The 18,870-nt window shown below is 43.0% G+C and overlaps 1 protein-coding gene across 2 annotated transcripts in view; it reads left to right on the top strand.

The window, feature by feature from the left end:
* The window catches only part of LOC140468014 (adhesion G protein-coupled receptor E3-like), a 71,656-nt gene that overhangs the window by 19,922 nt on the left and 32,864 nt on the right, over nt 1-18,870 (top strand). Inside the window, exons 5-12 of one of the 2 annotated variants that reach the window (XM_072564160.1) lie at nt 1,208-1,363; nt 3,882-5,039; nt 8,415-8,518; nt 9,146-9,244; nt 11,046-11,223; nt 12,761-12,874; nt 14,632-14,825; nt 16,956-17,123. In XM_072564160.1, coding sequence (XP_072420261.1) covers nt 1,208-1,363; nt 3,882-5,039; nt 8,415-8,518; nt 9,146-9,244; nt 11,046-11,223; nt 12,761-12,874; nt 14,632-14,825; nt 16,956-17,123 — 2,171 coding nt within the window. The remainder of the gene's footprint in view (nt 1-1,207; nt 1,364-3,881; nt 5,040-8,414; nt 8,519-9,145; nt 9,245-11,045; nt 11,224-12,760; nt 12,875-14,631; nt 14,826-16,955; nt 17,124-18,870) is intronic. The other variant, XM_072564161.1, reaches the window with a different exon arrangement.

The raw sequence follows: 18,870 nt of genomic DNA, 5'->3' as shown, positions 1-18,870 counted from the left end.
CAAGTGCATAAGGGGTTGGTACTACCATCGAGCTCTGTTGGCAGTGGATTTGGCCTGAACTTGTTTAGCAAGCTCTTTCAGTATGTTTGATGCCTGTTGTTCAACAAGTAGTGGTAGAGGGTGCACATCACAAGGCACTTGCTGCTGACTTAAAGTATTCCCAAGTCCTTAATCCCAAGAATCTTGCTCAGAAAAGTGGCTCCATGGTGGGTGACACAGTGACTCAGTGGTTAGCACTGCTGCCTCACAGCACCAGGGACCTGGGTTCAATTTCAGCCTCAGGCGACTATCTATGTGCAGTTTGCACATTCTCCCAGTGTCAGTGTGGGTTTCCTCCAATGCTCCACTTCCCTCCTACAATCCAAAGATGTGCAGGTTAGGTGGATTGGCCATGCCAAATTGTCCCATAATGTTCAGGGATGTGTAAGTCAGGGGAAAGGTAGAGTAATAGAGTAGGGGAATAGGTCTGGATGGGTTACTCTTCAGAGGTTTGGTGTGGACTTGTTGGGCCAAATGGCCTGTTTCCACACTGTAGGGATTCTATGATCCCATGAAATGGGGTGTCAAGGTAGCAAGGATGGGCAATGGGTGGATTGATATTGTAAAAAAGCTTGTGAAAATATCATCCATTTATAAAAAGTGGATATCAACTTTGAAAAATGAGCAAAGAAATCTTAGTATTCTGAAAGCAAAACTGAGAGGTTGGACCCATCAAGACAGATGGAACAGACTTGGGTTCTTTTTCACTGGAAAAATGAAGACTGTAACCTGACAGAAGGTTTTAAGATTATGAAAGGGTTGGATAGGGTAGATATAGAGGGGATGCTTCTCTTTGTGGGAGAGACCACACTAAGAGGCATAAGCATGTGATAAATAATATAAATATGCAATCCCTTTCTCCAGACATGGCAGGCTCATTAAATGATCTGTTTGGATGTATCAGCCCCAATAAATCCAATTGGCAATTCAGGAGGCCTTCCAGATAGTGGCCAGAATGTGGAACGCACTCCCATAGGTAAAGCAATGAATGTAGAAACACTTAAGGGGAAGCTGGATAGGTCTATGAAGGAGAAAGAGATATTTGTGTGGTTAAAATTTCATTGGATTCAACTAAATTAGATGTTGGGCCAAATCATCTGTTTCTGCACTGTAAGTATTTTGTATTTTGTAACAGCAAAATTCCATTTTAATTTCTTATTTATTTCAGACATTAATGACTGTGTTGACAAGAATAGTGATGAATTATGTGGACCGAATGGAACTTGTCTTAACACAGTAGGAAGTTACAACTGCTCCAGGAACCAAGCATTCGAAACTGCAGGAGTGACTGATTCCTTTAATTTAACTGAAGATCAGCATCAAGGTGAGACTCGCGATTCTACACATTTTTCTTGCTCATCGCATCCCCTTGAGCTCACTGAATTGTCTCACACTAACTTTCTTGCCTCAAGATCTCCTACATCATGGAACCCTTCAATCATCTCGATCTTACGGGGGGTGAGAGACTTCAATTAGAGAGAGAGAGAGACAAGAGAAACTGATGTTTAAAAATAAAATACTGCATATGCTGGAAATCTGAAATAAAATTGGAAATATAAACAGTAAATGCTGGAGAAACTCAGCAGGTCTGGCAGCATCTATAGAGAGAGAAATAGAGTTAACATTTTGGGCCCAATACGACTCTTTTTCAGCATAAATGCTGACCCTAACCCTTTCTTAATTCTGAAGGAGAGTCATACCAGATGAGAAACATTAACTGTTTTTCTCTTCAAGGAGGAGCTACATTATTCCATTTTGAGCAGGAATCAGGTTGGTCAGATTGAGGGAGATTTAATAGTGGTCCTCGAAATACTGAAGGGTTTTGATGGCGTGGTTAGAGAAAACTGTTCCAAGTGGCAGGAGGGTACAAGGTCAGAGGTCATTGATGACTGAACCAAAGAAGAGGAGCAACATTTTAACACTGTGACATATTATACCTGGAAGGTTTAAGAGAATGAAAAGCACATCCAATAAGAACTTCCAAAAAAATGGAATTAAGAATCTAATGATGACCATTGTTGATTATTGGAAACATGCATTTGGTTCACTAATGTCCTTTAGGGAGGGAAACTATCATTCTTACCTGATCTGGTCTGTGACTCCAGATCCACAGCACTGTGATTGACTCTTAACTGTCATCTGGGCAATTAGTGATGGGTAATAAATGACCTAGTCAGCGAAGCCTTCATGCTGTGCTTGAATGAATAAAAAGAGCACCGGATAAGTATTTGAAAAAGAAATTGTACCTTTAGATCTTCAGCTAAATTTTTATACTGCTCCAATGATTATTATTTACAGAATGTTTACAGCACAAAGGAAAGCCTTTCGGTCCATCATATCTGCTGGCACTGCAGAGGAACGAATTAGCTTGTGCATTCTTCCCTTACTCTCCATGTTCTACCGTTTTCACATAAGAAGTTAATTCCCTCTTAAATGTCTCCACCACACTCTCAGGTCATGAATTCTAGATCCCAACCACTCGCTGGATGAGAACATTCTCCTTCATGTCACAATGGCTTCTTTTCCCAATTACCTTAAATGTGTTGCCCTCTGGTTTCTAATCCCTCAACCAGTCAGTACAGTTTCTACCCATTTTCTCTGTCTAGACCTCTCATGAATTGGAAAACCCTCAATCAATTTCCTCTCAACCTTAGCTTCTTCAAGAACAGTCCAAACTTCATTGTGGGATGACATGGTGGCTCAGTGGTTAGCACTGTTGCCTCACAGCACCAGGGACTCAGGTTCAATTCCAGCCTCAGGCAACTGCCTGTGTGGAGTTTGCACATTCTCTGTGTCTGTGTGCCTTTCCTCCTATTGCGCTGGTTTCCTCCACAGTTCAAAGATGTGCAGGTTAGGTGATTTGGCCATGCCAAATTGCCCATAGTGTTAGGTGCATTAGTCAGGAGTAAATATAGGATGGGGGAATGGGTCTGAGTGAGTTACTCTTCAGAGGGTCAGTGTTGACTTATTGGGCCTAATGGCCTGTTTCCACATGGCAGAGAATCTAATCCACCAATGTAGCTAAGTTCTTTATGGTTTATGGTGTAGGTTTGCTCGCTGAGCTGTAGGTTTGATATCCAGATGTTTCTTTACCTGGCTAGGTAACATCATCAGTGGCGACCTCCAAGTGAAGTGAAGCTGTTGTCTTCTGCTTTCTATTTATATGTTTGTCCTGGACGGGTTTCCTGGGGTTTGTGGTGATGTCATTTCCTGCTCAAACCACAAACCCCAGGAACCCCATCCAGGACAAACATATAAATAGAAAGCAGAAGACAACAGCTTTGCTTCACTTGGAGGTTGCCACTGATGATGTTACCTAGCCAGGTAATGAAACGTCTGGATATCAAACCTACAGCTCAGCGAGCAAACCTACACCCTGAACCTCAACCTGAGCTACAAACCTTCACAAACCTTGCATGAAGTTCCTTATTTCTGAAGCCATTCTAATGACCATTTTCTGCACTCACTGCAAAAACTTCAGATCTTTGTGAACAGTGTGGTCCCACAACTGGACGCAATACACCAGTTCATAAAGCAACAGAGTTCTTCATACAAGTTTAGTATTATTTCCATACTCTTCGACTTTATGCTCCTGTTAATAAAGTCTCGGATGTTCTATGTAAATTGTATTACTGTATTTGGCAGAGGTTGGATCAATTTTGACCAATTCATGTAAATGTCAATTGGATGCTTCATCTATTTATAACCTTTTAGCTCGTCTCAAGGATGTAACCTTATTTAAAGCATCACACTTTCCAATAACACTGAATTAACCATGATGATAAAACTGGGTGTGTAAATCCTGAACTTGGATTTCACTTTTTCATTTTCAAATTCGACAGAACTCTCACTTGGTGAACATTCAAGTCTCAGACAGCGGGAGGTACGTCATAGTGGTATCACCCCAATGCCTGATAATGGAAATAGATCAGCACCTGTTCAAGGAATTATATCTCTTCTTGTTAATAGAGACACTCCTAAACCTGTTCCGAGAAGAATGCCTACTCCTGTTAATGGAATCACACCTGCCTCTGGTAATAGAAGAATGCCTACTCCTGTTAATGGAATGATGTCTGCTCCTGTTAATGGGATCACACCTGCTCCAGTTCATGGAATCACACCTGCTCCTGTTCATGGAATCACACCCGCTCCTGTTCATGGAATCACACCTGTTCCTGTTCATGGAATCACACCCGCTCCTGTTCATGGAATCACACCCGCTCCTGTTCATGGAATCACACCTGTTCCTGTTCATGGAATCACACCTGTTCCTGTTCATGGAATCACACCCGCTCCTGTTCATGGGATCACACCCGCTCCTGTTCATGGGATCACACCCGCTCCTGTTCATGGAATCACACCCGCTCCTGTTCATGGAATCACACCCGCTCCTGTTCATGGAATCACACCTGTTCCTGTTCATGGAATCACACCTGCTCCTGTTCATGGAATCACACCTGTTCCTGTTCACGGAATCACACCTGTTCCTGTTCATGGAATCACACCCGCTCCTGTTCACGGAATCACACCCGCTCCTGTTCATGGAATCACACCTGCTCCTGTTCATGGGATCACACCCGCTCCTGTTCATGGAATCACACCCGCTCCTGTTCATGGAATCACACCCGCTCCTGTTCACGGAATCACACCCGCTCCTGTTCATGGAATCACACCTGCTCCTGTTCACGGAATCACACCCGCTCCTGTTCATGGAATCACACCTGTTCCTGTTCATGGAATCACACCTGTTCCTGTTCATGGAATCACACCCGCTCCTGTTCATGGAATCACACCCGCTCCTGTTCACGGAATCACACCTGTTCCTGTTCATGGAATCACACCCGCTCCACTTCATGGAATCGTACCTGCTCCTGTTCATGGAATTACGTCTGCTCCTGTTCATGGAATTGTGTCTACTCCTGTTAGTGGTGATATATCGCCTTCTGTTAATGGAGACGAAGCTGATCCTGGCATTAGAGACACTCTTGCCCGTGTCCATGGTAATAGGAACATACTGAACTGTTTAAACGTTACCACATCAGTTACCACAGTCAATCTATTCAGTTTAACTGGGGTTTAATTAATGTATAGTAAGGAGAAATAGAAAATCTTCATTTATATAACCCCTCATCAAGTCTGAAGATTGCACTATCTTTTGTTTCTGATCTGAGGCTTTAGCTTTGCATAATACCAAAATCAGAATTGACTTAGATGAGGAAAAACCAGCATCCCTCCCTTCTCATAGCCCAATCCTTAGCAAAACAGACCTTCTGTCAGAGGTAAGAGGCTCTGCACAGTCACCAACAGTGCAGCTAGCTTTAGATTCTTGTAATCAACCTGTTCAGAGATGTTATGATACACCACATGAGCAGGTGGGATTTGAACCAAGACTTCCTGGCCCCTAGGTAGAGGTGAAAATGTGTTGCTGGAAAAGCGCAGCAGGTCAGGCAACATCCAAGGAACAGGAGAATTGACGTTTCAGGCATCAGCCCTTCTCAGGTTGTGGATTGGCCATGCTAAGTTGCCCATAGTGTTGAGGGATGTGCAGGTTAGGTGCATTAGCCATGGGACATGAAGGATTACAGGAAGGGAGTTGGGTCTAGGTGAGATCCTATTTGGGGAGTCAGTGTGGACCTTTTTGGGCTGAATGGCCTGTTTCCACACTAAAGGGATTCTATTACTCTAAATGTCGTTTATATCTCAGTGGGTGGAAACATATAAATGTTCTTTCAATTAACCCTAACAGGTCAAATTCGAAGTGCAACATGGCCCTCAGTGAGTGTGTCTGCAGAAGGTATTAGGCTGTTTGCCTCCCTCAGGAATCCCACAGTATTTTCAGCAGCCTTTCAACTGCCAACTGAAGGACAAGGCCAGCAGGCACATAGGGCATGTGACCCCTCCAGGCCTCACACCATCCTGACTTGGAGTTAGAATGCTCTTTCCTTCCCTATGCTACAGAAGCTTGACCAGAACAGTACAATGGGGGCACCACACAGACTGTTAATGATTCAAGAAGGTGTGTGTCAAGTGGAACTTGGGAGGGAGGGCACAACCAGAGGCAGTTCTGCTCTTCACAACTGCATCCTGAGAAAAAGAAGGTGCTTAAGCAGGAGTGAGAGGCTTCTGACACACAAGGGAAGGGAGTGGTTGAGGCACTTTGCCCACAGAATGAAGACAGTTTACCTTTACTTTATCTGGCGGCACTACCGTGACGCCAACTAACGTTCCTAATTTACACAAATCATTCCATTTCTTACAAACACCTCCCCCATTTTAACAGCCACTTAGTTCCCAATTGTTGGTGGAGATCTTTCCAAATCAGCCTGTTTTGAGATGACGTGGAGGTGCCGGTGTTGCACTAGGGTGGACAATATCAATAGTCACATAACACCAGATTATAGTCCAACAGGTTTATTTACAATCACAAGCTTTCTGAGCACTACCCCTTTGTCAGATGAATTGGAGAGAGGCGCACAGGCACAGAATATGTCAGCGGAGAGACAATGGCAAGATCATTCCAGGAAATTAAGACTGTCAACAGATAAGCATAAAAATGTGAGTAGAGTATCAACAGGCTGAATAACAAGTCTTTGCAAGGGATCGGGAGTGTCAAACGGTGTGAGTAAAGTGTCAAAACTGAGTGACAAGTCAAGGTATGACTTACCATCTGTTTAATGAAGGCAGAGTGATAGTTATACATATTCAAAAGTGAGCTAGTGCTAGAGATAAACCAAATGGCTGGAATTACATGAGGAGACACGAGAGTCACATGAGAGGGTGTAACCAAAGTAGTCTACTTTGATACCTACTCATGTAATTCTAGCCATTTGATTTGTCTCTAGCACCATCTTCCTTTTGATTACTTGTAATTATCTCACTGCCTTTATTAATCAGATCATAAGTCATCCCTTCACTTGCTGTTGACGCTTTAGTCACTCCTGATCCCTTTGTTATTCAGCCTGTCAACACTCTACTCACACTGTTTGTACTTATCTGTGGACATTCTTAATTACCTGGAATGATCTTGCCATTGTCTCTCCGCCCACATATTCTGGGCCTTTTCAGCCGGCTCCACTTCACCTGACAAAGAGGCAGTGCTCCGGAAGCTAGTGATTGTAAGTTAACCTGTTGAACTTTAAACTCGTGTTATGTAACTTCTGACTTTGTTTTGAGATGTTATGACACAACTTGGGGACAGGTGGGATCTGAACCCAGGCCTCTTGCCTCAGAAGCAAGAAAACTACCAACGTGTCATGAGGGTCCTCAATCACTTCCTGGTTTATGTTGTGGTCAAATGCGCCGGTTACAATCTGAGAGAGTTTAGATAGATTCATGCTCCCAATTCTTCTTATTGGCACTAGTCACTATTGCTGATACCAAGTGGTGAAGGATGCCCACATGAAGTCTTTGGAAGAAGAGAGGCTTAAACTTGTTGGATCAACTATACTTATTAGATAGTAACTTAAGAACTAGTTACACTACATCTGAGAGTCTGGATGTAAGTTTGCTCACTGAGTTGGAAGGTTAGTTTTTAGATGTTTCATCACCATGCTAGATAACATCATCAGTGAGCCTCCGGTGAAGCACTGGTGTTAGTGACCCACTTTCTATTTATGTGTTTAGGTTTCATTGGGTTCCTTGGTAAACACATAAATAGAGAACGGGTCACTGACACCAGTGCTTCACCGGAGGCTCACTGGTGATGTTACCTAGTATGCTACCTAGTATGGCATGGTGGCACAGTGGTTAGCCCTGCTGCCTCACAGCGCCAGAGACCCGGGTTCAATTCCCGCCTCAGGCGACTCTCTGTGTGGAGTTTGCACATTCTCCCCGTGTCTGCGTGGGTTTCCTCCAGGTGCTCCGGTTTCCTCCCACAGTTCAAAAATGTGCAGGTTAGGTGAATTGGCCATGTTAAATTGCCCGTAGTGTTTGATGTAGGGAAATGGGTCTGGGTGGGTTACGCATCGGCAGGTCGGTGTGGACTTGTTGGGCTGAAGGGCCTGTTTCCACACTGTAAGTAATCTAATCTAAGAAACAGTTGCTAACGAACCTTCCAGCTCAGTGAGCAAACTTACATCCAGAACCTCAACCTGAGCTACAAATCTTCTCAAAACTCGCTATTCGAGAGTTTCTTGTGAGAAATCAGGCTTGACTTTAGAGTCAGTACACATTCCTGCTTAGGTGCATGGGATTAGCACTTGTAACTTGGACTCACTGGACAGCTCTAGAACTGTCTTTTCTATCCTAATAGGGAAAGCTTATCTGGTGATAGAACCTTTTCACGTACTACTGACTTATACAAGTTACAAGAAAGGCCAGCACCATATGATTATGATAAATTACTCAACTGTATTTCAAATGTGTTGTTGTTTCAGCTCCTGTAGCGTCTCCTAAGCTTCCCACTGACCCTAATGGCGACAATGTCTCTGCTGTTGGAGCCGCTGGAATTGACCCCAGCTTGTCAACATCATCAGAGCAGGTGAGGTATCATTTACCTGCAGGATCTCAGAAATGGTGTGTCCTTCTAAAATCTCTGGGGCAGCCTCCCAAACCCACCCTTCTCCCCAAGAGATTAATTCTCAACCGTGATCTTAGGCAGTGAGGGCCAGAGCTGACAATGTAGATAAAGGGGTAATTGAACTATCCTATCCTCATCAGTGCATGAGAAAGTTCGTCAGCTGGGGACAATGGTCAGTGATCAGGAATTTGGGCTGACTGTTTTAACCCCATTTCTTGGGGTGGGGTGGGGGTGCCTTTGGTCACCATCATGGGTGGGACCAGGGATCAAAGACCATCAGTTCTCTTCGATTCACTCCCCTCACTGGTTACTAACTTAATTCTACTTACCCAGTTGCAAATCAGAATTTGCTGGGATTATTTATCCACCAATGCTTCAAGTATCTCAGAGATCATGTCCTTAGCTAACCTGAGCAGGAAATGCTCTTGCAATAATGATAGACATTAGCTGCACAGAGTATGAGCACCAGAGTAACTGAACATCTTTTGCAATGTACAGCTGCTGACTGACCACAGAGTGGATAGTGCGAAGCAATAATTCAAGCTTGGCATGATTAAACTAAGACTTTTCTCTCTTCTCTTTCCATAGCCAGCCTCGCCTGTGGAGTTATTTTGTTCTAGGATGACTAACACCAGCAGGTTGTTTGGTGAACTGTGCCAGAACCCTGCCAATGGATCATTAATTGAGGTGAGGAGAAAGGTAATGCTCTGTAACTCTGTGTGTAGAATTCAGAACAACATGCTTGTGCCTGTGACTCGTCTTGAGAAGCTGGTGATCATGAATTGACAGGACAATACAACAGGAGACCATTTGGCCCATTGTGCTTGTGGTGGCCCTTTGACAGAGCTATCCAATTAGACATTCCATCCTCTGTCGTGTCCTTTCTCTTTTGCTGCACAATGTTTTTCTCCTTTATGTACTTGTCCTGCTGAAAGTTATGATTGAACCTACACTTGACATCCTTTTAGGTGACTTCACCTGATGAAGGGGCAGTGCTCTGACAGCTTGTGATTTCAAATAAACCTGTTGGACTATAACCTGGTGTTGCATGATTTCTGACAGCATCCTTTCAGGCAGTGCTTTCCAGATCACAGCTCATTTTGTAGAAAAATGGTCTCCTCATTGCCACCTCTTTTAACACTCACCTTCAATGTGTGTCCTCTGGTTACCAAACTGTTCTGCCAATGGAGACAGTACCTTCTTAATGTTTCTGTCAAACCTTTCATGATTTTGGATGCCTCAGTTAAATCTCTCCTCTGCTCAAGGAAGACTCACTATCCAGTCTGTCCACACATAACCGATGTCCCTCATTTCCAGTACTCTGTTAATAAGTTTCCTCTCATCACTGAGGCCGTGAGATTTTCCCAAAGTGTTTCAGGAAACTTATCTCAAGTTTGTCCTTCTGATCTTCCGCTACCTGGGTATACTCTGACCTTTCTTGGTGAGATATCGTTTACATCCTTCAATATATATTGGCTCCTTTCCCAATAGGAAAATACGTGTGTCTGAACCAGGGTAGCGAAGTTCAAAAGAATATTCCAGAAGGTTAGGTGACTATGGTCAAACCTGATTCCAGTGTCTGCAGATGGGTCTCCCTTTCTATCCTAGAGCTGAGTAGATCTGGGAGCCCTACCATCTGCAAGTTTCCCTTGGAGCTACATACCATCCTCACTTGGAACTATTATCACCATTCCTTCACTGTCACTAGGTCAAATTCCTCGAACTTCCTCCCTGACAACATTGTGGATGTCCCAATACCAAGTGGACTGTAGCAATTCTGTAGAAGGCAGCTCGCCAACACCTGATGAAGGGTCATCTAGAATCAAAATGTTAATTTGCTTTCTCTCCAGGGACACTGCCTGACCCATTGTAATCTCTAGCATTTTTGTTTTCAGATCAGATTCCAGCATCTGCAGTAATTTGCTCTTTCGTCTTCACCTTCTCCAGGGCAAGGAGGAATTGGCAACAACTAGCAGTTTTGCCAATGTTTCCCATACTCTGAGGTTGAAGATGTACTAATTGTAGATTGGAGACCTTCAGGATTACAAAAAACCATATTAGAATAATTGACTAAAAAGGATTGACTGTTTCCAGTTGTAGCTGTGCAGTAACAAGGTGCCACAAAATTAACATAATCACACAGAAGTTGATTTATATCCCATTATCTAAAGGATGTTTTTATTTTGTTTTCATCAAGAAATACTTGAATTTTATAGCGACTTTCCCATCCTCAGGGTCTTTGCAGTCAATGAATTACTTTTGAAGTACATTCATGTTTGCAATGCAGGAATACAGCATCCAATTTGCGCACAGTCCTGACCAGATAATCTGAGTGATAGTGGGATGAGGAATAAATGTTCACCAAGAAATACAGGAGAGAACCATCTCTCTTCTTTGATCTAAAGTCACCGAATCTTAAACGTCCAGCTGAAAAGGCTGAAGGTTCACCGTTTTGCCTGAAATAGTAACGTGAGTTTTTCTCACACAGGATATCACTTCTCTCACAACATTGCTGTTTGCAGAGGATTCCCTATTGAAGGCTAAAGCACAGGAGGAGCGGCTAAACTCAGCATCTCAGGTTCTGCAGGACGTGGAGAGAGCTGCTATCATACTCGCCCTGAACTCAAAGGGTCAAGAACTGAAAGACGTCACCAACGAGGCAATGGGTAAACATGCAGCAGCCTGACAATGCAGAGGAGACAGTACAGAACTAATTGAATCATAGAATCTGAGCATTGTTATTATGCAAAAGGAGGCCTTTCAGCCCATTGTGTCTCCACTGGTTCTATTACCTAATTGGCATTACAGTTTTATTAAGTTAAATTAATAGACTGTCTGAAAGAAAAACAGAAACCAATTCATAGTAATTTTTATATGTGAATTAGATTTGTAGATAGATAGTCTGCAATAGTTAATATTGCTTAAGAGGAGACTCTCAATCTTTGGCTCCAAAATCCTTTATTTTTCTGATAGGCTGTACTAACTTTGGGTGTGGGATTAGTGCAACAGTTTTTTTTCCAAATTGTTCGAATGAAGATATAACCAGCACATGCAGTAAATGTGCCCAACATCCAACAGCACATAGAGGAGAGAAACTGTCAAACACAGAGCAAATAGGCTGATACCTGTTGCACATGACTGATATTTACTGTTCTTACTGTAATGGGAAGGCAAATGTTAGCGATATGTTGATGTATGAGATGATATAACTCTGACATCAGTAGTCACATGCTATCATGATTCTGAGAGAAATGGAAGAGTTCCAAGAGGGAGCAGCTACACACAGCTCCGTACTCTGTTCATTGACACATAATTGAAACGAGGTGATTGGAACACCTGGATATCAGATGGTAGTCACTCAGAGGGAGAAAGTGAGGACTGCAGATGCTGGAGATCAGAGTCAAGGGTGTGGTGCTGGAAAAACACAGCCGGTCAGGCGGCAGGAGAACTGAGGTTTCAGGGTAAAGCCCATCCATTCCCGATGAAGGGCTTTAGCCTGAAACGTTAATTCTCCTGCTTCTCGGATGCTGCCTGACCAGCTGTGCTTTTCCAACACCACACTCTTGACAGTAGTCACTCATAGATAAGGCAGAGGTGAAGATGCAGCAGACTCAGAATTACGTTCAAATATATAAACAAGAAGTAGGCCACTCGGTCCTTCCATTTTGTTCACCTTTGATAATCAGATAAATACCATTCTCTTCATCTTTTTGAATGACACTTCCTTCACTGATCATTATACTGTACATGATGTAGAACTGGCAAACTGATTGACATACATGTGAGTGCACAAATTAGGTGCAGAATAGGCATTTAGTCCTTCAATTCTGCTCTGCCATTCAATAAGATCATGGCTGATCTGTTTTTAACCTCGACTCTACATCCTCCCCATTAATCTTTCATTCCCTTTGTCATCAATAATCAATGTACCTCTGCCTTCAAAATATTTAAATATTCTGTATCCAGTTGAGACAGTCTTGTCTCAGAGAGCAGCTGCTACAGTGCAAGCCAGAACCGAGGTCTCATGGTGACAGAATCCACAAGGACTCAACAACATAGAGCTGTATGTACAGCGTTAGTGTGAACCTTGAAGGCAGCTCAGTGGACTCATAGGAAAGTAGGAAAGGCTGATGTTCATTATAGGTGAGAGCAGCAGAACCAAAGGACCATCATTTTATCCACTTTGTGTTCTTCTGCTTTCAGACCTTCAGCTGCGAGTTATTGACATGAACAGCATGGATGATAAAGTGAGCCTGGAAGCCAAGGGCAATACGATAGACATTTCCTGGAAACCAGCCACCAGCTCCGAAATTACCGGTACACTCAGCTATACACCTTGGTATTCTGTCCTAGCACTGGGCTCCAGGTTTGGGTTGGGCTGCATGGGGGCCGGCAATCACCAGTGGACCAGGTTACAAGTAGCCCTTTGCCTTTGTGAGCCTGGGTCATGAATGTCACTGTGCTATTCAACTGGGGGTGGCTTTACCATGCTGTCACCATGTTTTCACTAAAGCACGTGCCCTTACCACAGCAGGGGGTCACTGGATAAGTCAAGAATGGCCCTTTTGGTTATGTCCTCCTTATCCCAGACACATTCATGTTGGGATCCTGAATGACAACAATTTTATTCATTTTGTTCACCTTTGATAACCAGATAAATACCACCTTCTTCACCTTTTCGAATGTTCTGAATATTCTGATTGACGTGCATGTGAGTGGACAAATTAGGTGCAGAATAGACCATTCAGTCCTTCAATTCTGCTTTGCCATTCAGTAAGATCATGGCTGATCTGTTTGTGTTCCAAATTCCACATTCCCATCCATTTTGGTAACCGTTCATTCCCCTACTTAACAAGAATGTATCAACCATGAAATAAAAATAATCTAGCCTCCACTACCTTCTGAGGCAGAGAGTTCCAAAGCCACACAACTCCCTGAAAGAGAAATAAAATTCTCCTCATCTTTGTCCTAAAAGAATGATACCTCATCTTTAAACAGTGCCCCCTTAGCTCTGGACTCATTTGCAACAGAAAACATCCTTTCTACCTCCACATTACCAAGACCATTCAGGATCTTATACACTTCAATCAAATCACCCCTCACTCTTCTAACCTCCAGTGGAAACAAGTTCAATCTGTCCAATCTATCCTCAATACATAACAAGGTCATTCCAGGGGTCAATCTTGAACACCTCCTCTGAACTGTCTCCAATGCATATACACCTTTCCATAAATAAGGAAACCAAAACTGCGCACAGTATTCAAGATGTGGTCTTACCAATACCCTATATAATTGAGGCATATCCTCCTTAAGTTTATGTTCAATTCCTCTCATAATAAAGACTAAAATTCCACTAATCTTGTTAATCACTGCATGCTAATTTTATTTGGGACTAATACACCACACATCAGGATCCTGCAGTCATTCTCCATTTAAATCACACTTTGCTTTATTTTCTTCCAGCCAACTTAATAATTTCCAATATTATACTTTATCTGCTAGATCTTTTTCCCTTTATTTGATCTCCCATTCCAGGGAATAATTCTGACTTGACCCACTTCTAAATGTAACCCAATCAATGTGAAATGTGAAGGTTACAGCATAATAGAGTGCCATTGTGACTATGCTGACACTTTTCAAGAGCAATATGAAACTAATCCCATTGTCTTACTCTCTCTCAATTGTTTTTATACATTCACCAGTTATGGGTATCACTGGCAAGGCTGCCATTAATTGTGTCTAGTTGCCATTGAAAAGGCGATGGCTGATCTACTTCTTGAACCACTGGTGTCCCGAGGGTGTAGGTACATTCAGAATGTTGCTAGGTGAGGAAATCCAGAACTTTGAACCAGTGTCAATTAAGCAATAGTGATGTAAGTCCAAGTCAGGATGGCTTGCTGCGTGGAGGGGAATGTGGTGTTCCCATTCCTCAGCTTCAAGGAAATGAAGGGCATGGTTTTGGGAGGTGCTACTATGGAGCCTGGGCAAGTTACTGCCATGGATAGTACCCATCCATCCCTGTACTCCATTTGTAGGTTTAATGTCGTTAACCCATGTGACTCCTTTGATGCCAGGCTCTGTTGCGGTTGCTTTCATCGTGTATCACAACATGGGTTCCATCCTTTGCGGAGCACCTTACAAAAACAAGGAAACCAGCCAGAAATATGAAGATGTCCAACTACAGTCCAGAGTCATTTCAGCAGCTGTGGGATCCTCAGGCAACTACAAACTATCTGTCGCTGTCAGCTTCAGTCTCAAACATGAAGAGGTTTGTGGAGTTAAAGTGACCAGTTCAAGATTGCAGGAGCAAGGTCATACCTTGGGCATAATTAGCTATGCCAAGGCACTTTCTAGGAGTGTTATTGTTTGTAGAAATGCATTTGTAAGAGCTTGATACAGTTTCAAAGAATCCCTACCTTGTCGAATCAGGCCATTTGGCCCATCAAGTCCTTACCAACCTTCCAAAGAGCATCCCACCCAGACCTACCCCTACCCCTGTATTCCCCATGGCTAACCCATTTAGCCTGCACACTATGGGCAATTTAGCATGGCCAATCAACCTAACACGCACATCTTTGGACTGGAAGAAGAAACTGGAGCACCCAGAGGAAACCCACACAGACACAGGGAGAATGTGCAGCGTCCACACAGACAGTTAGCTGGAATCGAACCCAGGTCCCTGGTGCTGTGAGGCAGCAGTGGCTAACTGCTGAGCCACCATGCTGCCCTAGTTATGTTCCCTTTACTGTAAGACTTTATTTCAGAGAGAGAAAGCCCCACAGGAAACAGTTATCACACACAACGTGCACCAAGCCATGTAAAAGATTAGTGGCAGTGGTGCCCAAAGTTCCTGGTCAGGAGTTGGTTTGAACTGAGATACAGGAATTTTGGAAGTTTACTGGGGGGGGGGGGCTTCAGGATATGAGGCTACTCAGTACTGTACTAGGATAATCACATCTAGAGTAATAAAAGTACGGATGAGGATTTCAGTGCCAGACAAACTGAGGCAGGAGTTTCTTACAAGAGGAGTGGGGTGAAGAGAGAGATAGAAATAGGAAGGATATTCAAGAGTTTAGGGCCCATGGTAGATACTTGAAAGCATGGTCCTCAATGCTGGGATTACACAAAGCAGGAATACGTTAAAGATTACGGTCAAATGATTCTTTCCTAAAATATTTATCTGCCTTTGTCCTATTTGATTACTGTCTTGCTTAAAAGTCAGATATTGTGAATAAAAATGCATTCCATGAATTAAATGCCACAATCCTATTCTAGCAGGGCATCCAAATGTGAAACTGTATATTGTAGGGAGATACCTTCATTTCGATGAAATCAAGGACAAGGGAGACCCTGCCTTTATCTTCCTTTATCTTACACTTTTCTCATTGGAGTGAAGAAGGATGAGAGGTGACTTGATAGAGGTGTACAAGATGATGAGGGACATAGATAGAGTGAATCGCCAGAGAATTTTTCCCAGGACAGAAATGCCTATCACAAGGGGTCATAATTTTAAGGTGAGTGGAGGAAGGTTTAAGGAAGATTTCAGAGGTAGGTTTCTTCATACAGAGAGTGGTGGATGTGTGGAATGCACTGCTAGCTGTGGTAGTAAACTATAGACATTAGAGACATTTAAGTGACTCTTGGATAGGTGGATGATAGTAAAATGTAGGGTATGTAGGTTAGTTTGATCTGAGAGTAGGACAAAAGGTCGGCACAATATTGTGGGCCGAAGGACCTGTACTGTGCTGCCCTGTTCTATGTTCTATATTCTATGTCTATGTTTGTACACTGGGTCAAGAGAATACTCCAGGCCTTGTGACATTAAGCACCACATTGAAGGTAGACATGTCAGTGCAGTTCCGAGTGAGTGCAACAGTATTGCAAATGTCGTCTTCAGATCAGACATTAAACTGAGGCTCCTTGTAGCCTCAGACATAACCTAAAAGATCGAGGGCATAATTTTGATATAGACCAAGGTACTCCTTCCCGTCCAAAAACCAATTATTATCCCTCAATCAGCACAATACATACTTTCTAATTATTCATCTCATTGCTGCTGGTAGGAGCTTATTACGTTTCTTACATGCTAACAGTGATTAGAATGTTGACATTTAATGTTTAATGGAGAAAGGGGGGACCTCTGACAGTTCATCAGCTTAATTTAAAGCTCATGTGGAGCTTAGAATCAAGCTCCTTGCTCAGAAGTGAAGTATTGTTTGTCCTTTTTTCTATCTGTAATGAAGCCCAGTGGTATAAACGGTCTAGGGAGTTTGAATGACCAGTAACTGTTGAGGTGATCCTCATCCCAGCTATTTGCTGTAGCAAAGCATTGTTCCAGTGAAAAGGTCCCTCTCAAAGCTGTACAGACAAATAATGGGCTGGTTTTCATCTTCCACAGGATACCTCAGTTGGTCGGAGGAGGCTATGTGCTTACTGGATGCACACAACAAATGGAGGCCACTGGTCCCCAAGTGGCTGTGAATTGGTGGGCTCCAATGACACACATACCACATGTCAATGTGATCACTTGTCCAGTTTTGCCATTTTGATGGCCTTTAGTGAGGAGGTAAGCAATCTTTGTCCCCTTTCTCTGCTCTCTATCCCGTTGTTGTGGTTCTGTTCGCTGAGCTGGGAATTTGTGTTGCAGACGTTTCGTCCCCTGTCTAGGTGACATCCTCAGTGTTTGGGAGCCTCCTGTGAAGTGCTTCTGTGATGTTCTCTCTGGCATTTATAGTGATGTCACCTAGACAGGGGATGAAACGCCTGCAACACAAATTCCCAGCTGGGCGAACAGAACCACAACAACGAGCACCCGAGCTACAAATCTTCTCCCAAACTTTGAGCTCTCTATCCCCTTATTGTCTAGTTGAGAAATAACCAAGGACAGATAAAGGAAGCAGGGAAACATGCAAGCACACAAATAGAATAATAGCTGGTACTATCTGAGGATTTAGCTTACGTACAATTGTTAATGGGATCTCTACATTCAGCAGATAATGTCCAAGATTTCTGAGGAGGAACTTCTGATAGTGCAACAAAAATACATCAGAGTTCTAGCTTTCCACTTATTCATCCAGTCCTGGAGCATACAAGTTGGAAGGGATCCTTACACAGTAAGAGAAATAAAGAAGTTAGAAGCAACACAAAGACATACTGAATGACTGGTCACAAACCAGTCTGAGAGATACACCAGTGTGCACATCCTTGTTCCAAGGTTTGGAATGGGAATCAGTACAGCAAAGGAGGGAGAAAAAAAATGCCCTGACAGGGTTCTATCCAATTTGGAATAGACGGAAACAAGTCCCTGGTGCACTCCTCTAATTACAAAACACAAGTCAACTATCCACACAGACCACAAATACCAATGTATAAAGAAAATGTTTCAACTCAACAAAATAGGTGACAACCATTCGATGATTCATTCATCCAAGGCATTTCCCACCAATCAAAGTCAACCTGCCTTTGTAGAATTTAAACAAACTGGCTGTTAACTGCCAATCATCATTAGTTGTTGGTTTATCCATGGCAATGCCTCTACTAATCTGAATTGTATGCCAACCAATCAGTACTTTCGTAGAATATACGTTGTGAATAGTCCTGATGAGTACAAAATGAAAACCTTAAATAAAGTGTATCTTTTTTCAACAATATTCAAACACGATTTGTTTCCTAGACAGTTTTATCAACAACTTTCCTTCCCAGGGAAGGCCCCTTAGTTGAACAAGCTGTCAAAGGAAACGAATATAGCACCACCCCTCAAAATCTTCAAGACACATTTTCGGATTCTTTCCATTTAAAGACTTTCATTATCAGAATGGCCAACTCAGGGAGTCATGCCTCATTTTGCTAGTGCAGTCCATAAAAATGTTGGTATAGTTCAGACACCTGTCAATGGTGGTGGCACAACTAGAGCAGAGACAGAATACATAGGAACTCCCAGTGGACAAACACACTGACAGAGTCCAGGAGCCACAACTGGAATAGAGTTGCTTAGTCCCTTGGACAAGTGATCAAAGAATGTCAACAGAAATTTGCAAAAGGTGGGCCATATGTGACTAATTTAGCTGCTGGAATGTCTCTGCCCCTTTCAGGAGTAAATGTTTGATTTCTGATGTAAGGAAAACCACAGGGAGAGCAAAAGGGGCTGATACATGACAATACAGGTCATTGCCTCCTTATCCTCTGGGTTGACTGCATACACTGAGCCTATGTGGTCTCAATCATTGATGTCAGCATTGTTGAGGAAACAATAGACCATAGAAAACAGGAGTAGGTGGAGGCCATTCAACTGTCTGATCCTGTTCCACTATTCT

This window comes from Chiloscyllium punctatum, chromosome 46, assembly GCF_047496795.1.
Source record: "Chiloscyllium punctatum isolate Juve2018m chromosome 46, sChiPun1.3, whole genome shotgun sequence".
In the NCBI taxonomy this organism is placed as follows: Eukaryota; Metazoa; Chordata; class Chondrichthyes; order Orectolobiformes; family Hemiscylliidae; genus Chiloscyllium; species Chiloscyllium punctatum.
The sequence above is the reverse complement of the archived record's forward strand: the minus strand, read 5'-3'. Positions and strand labels throughout refer to the sequence as shown.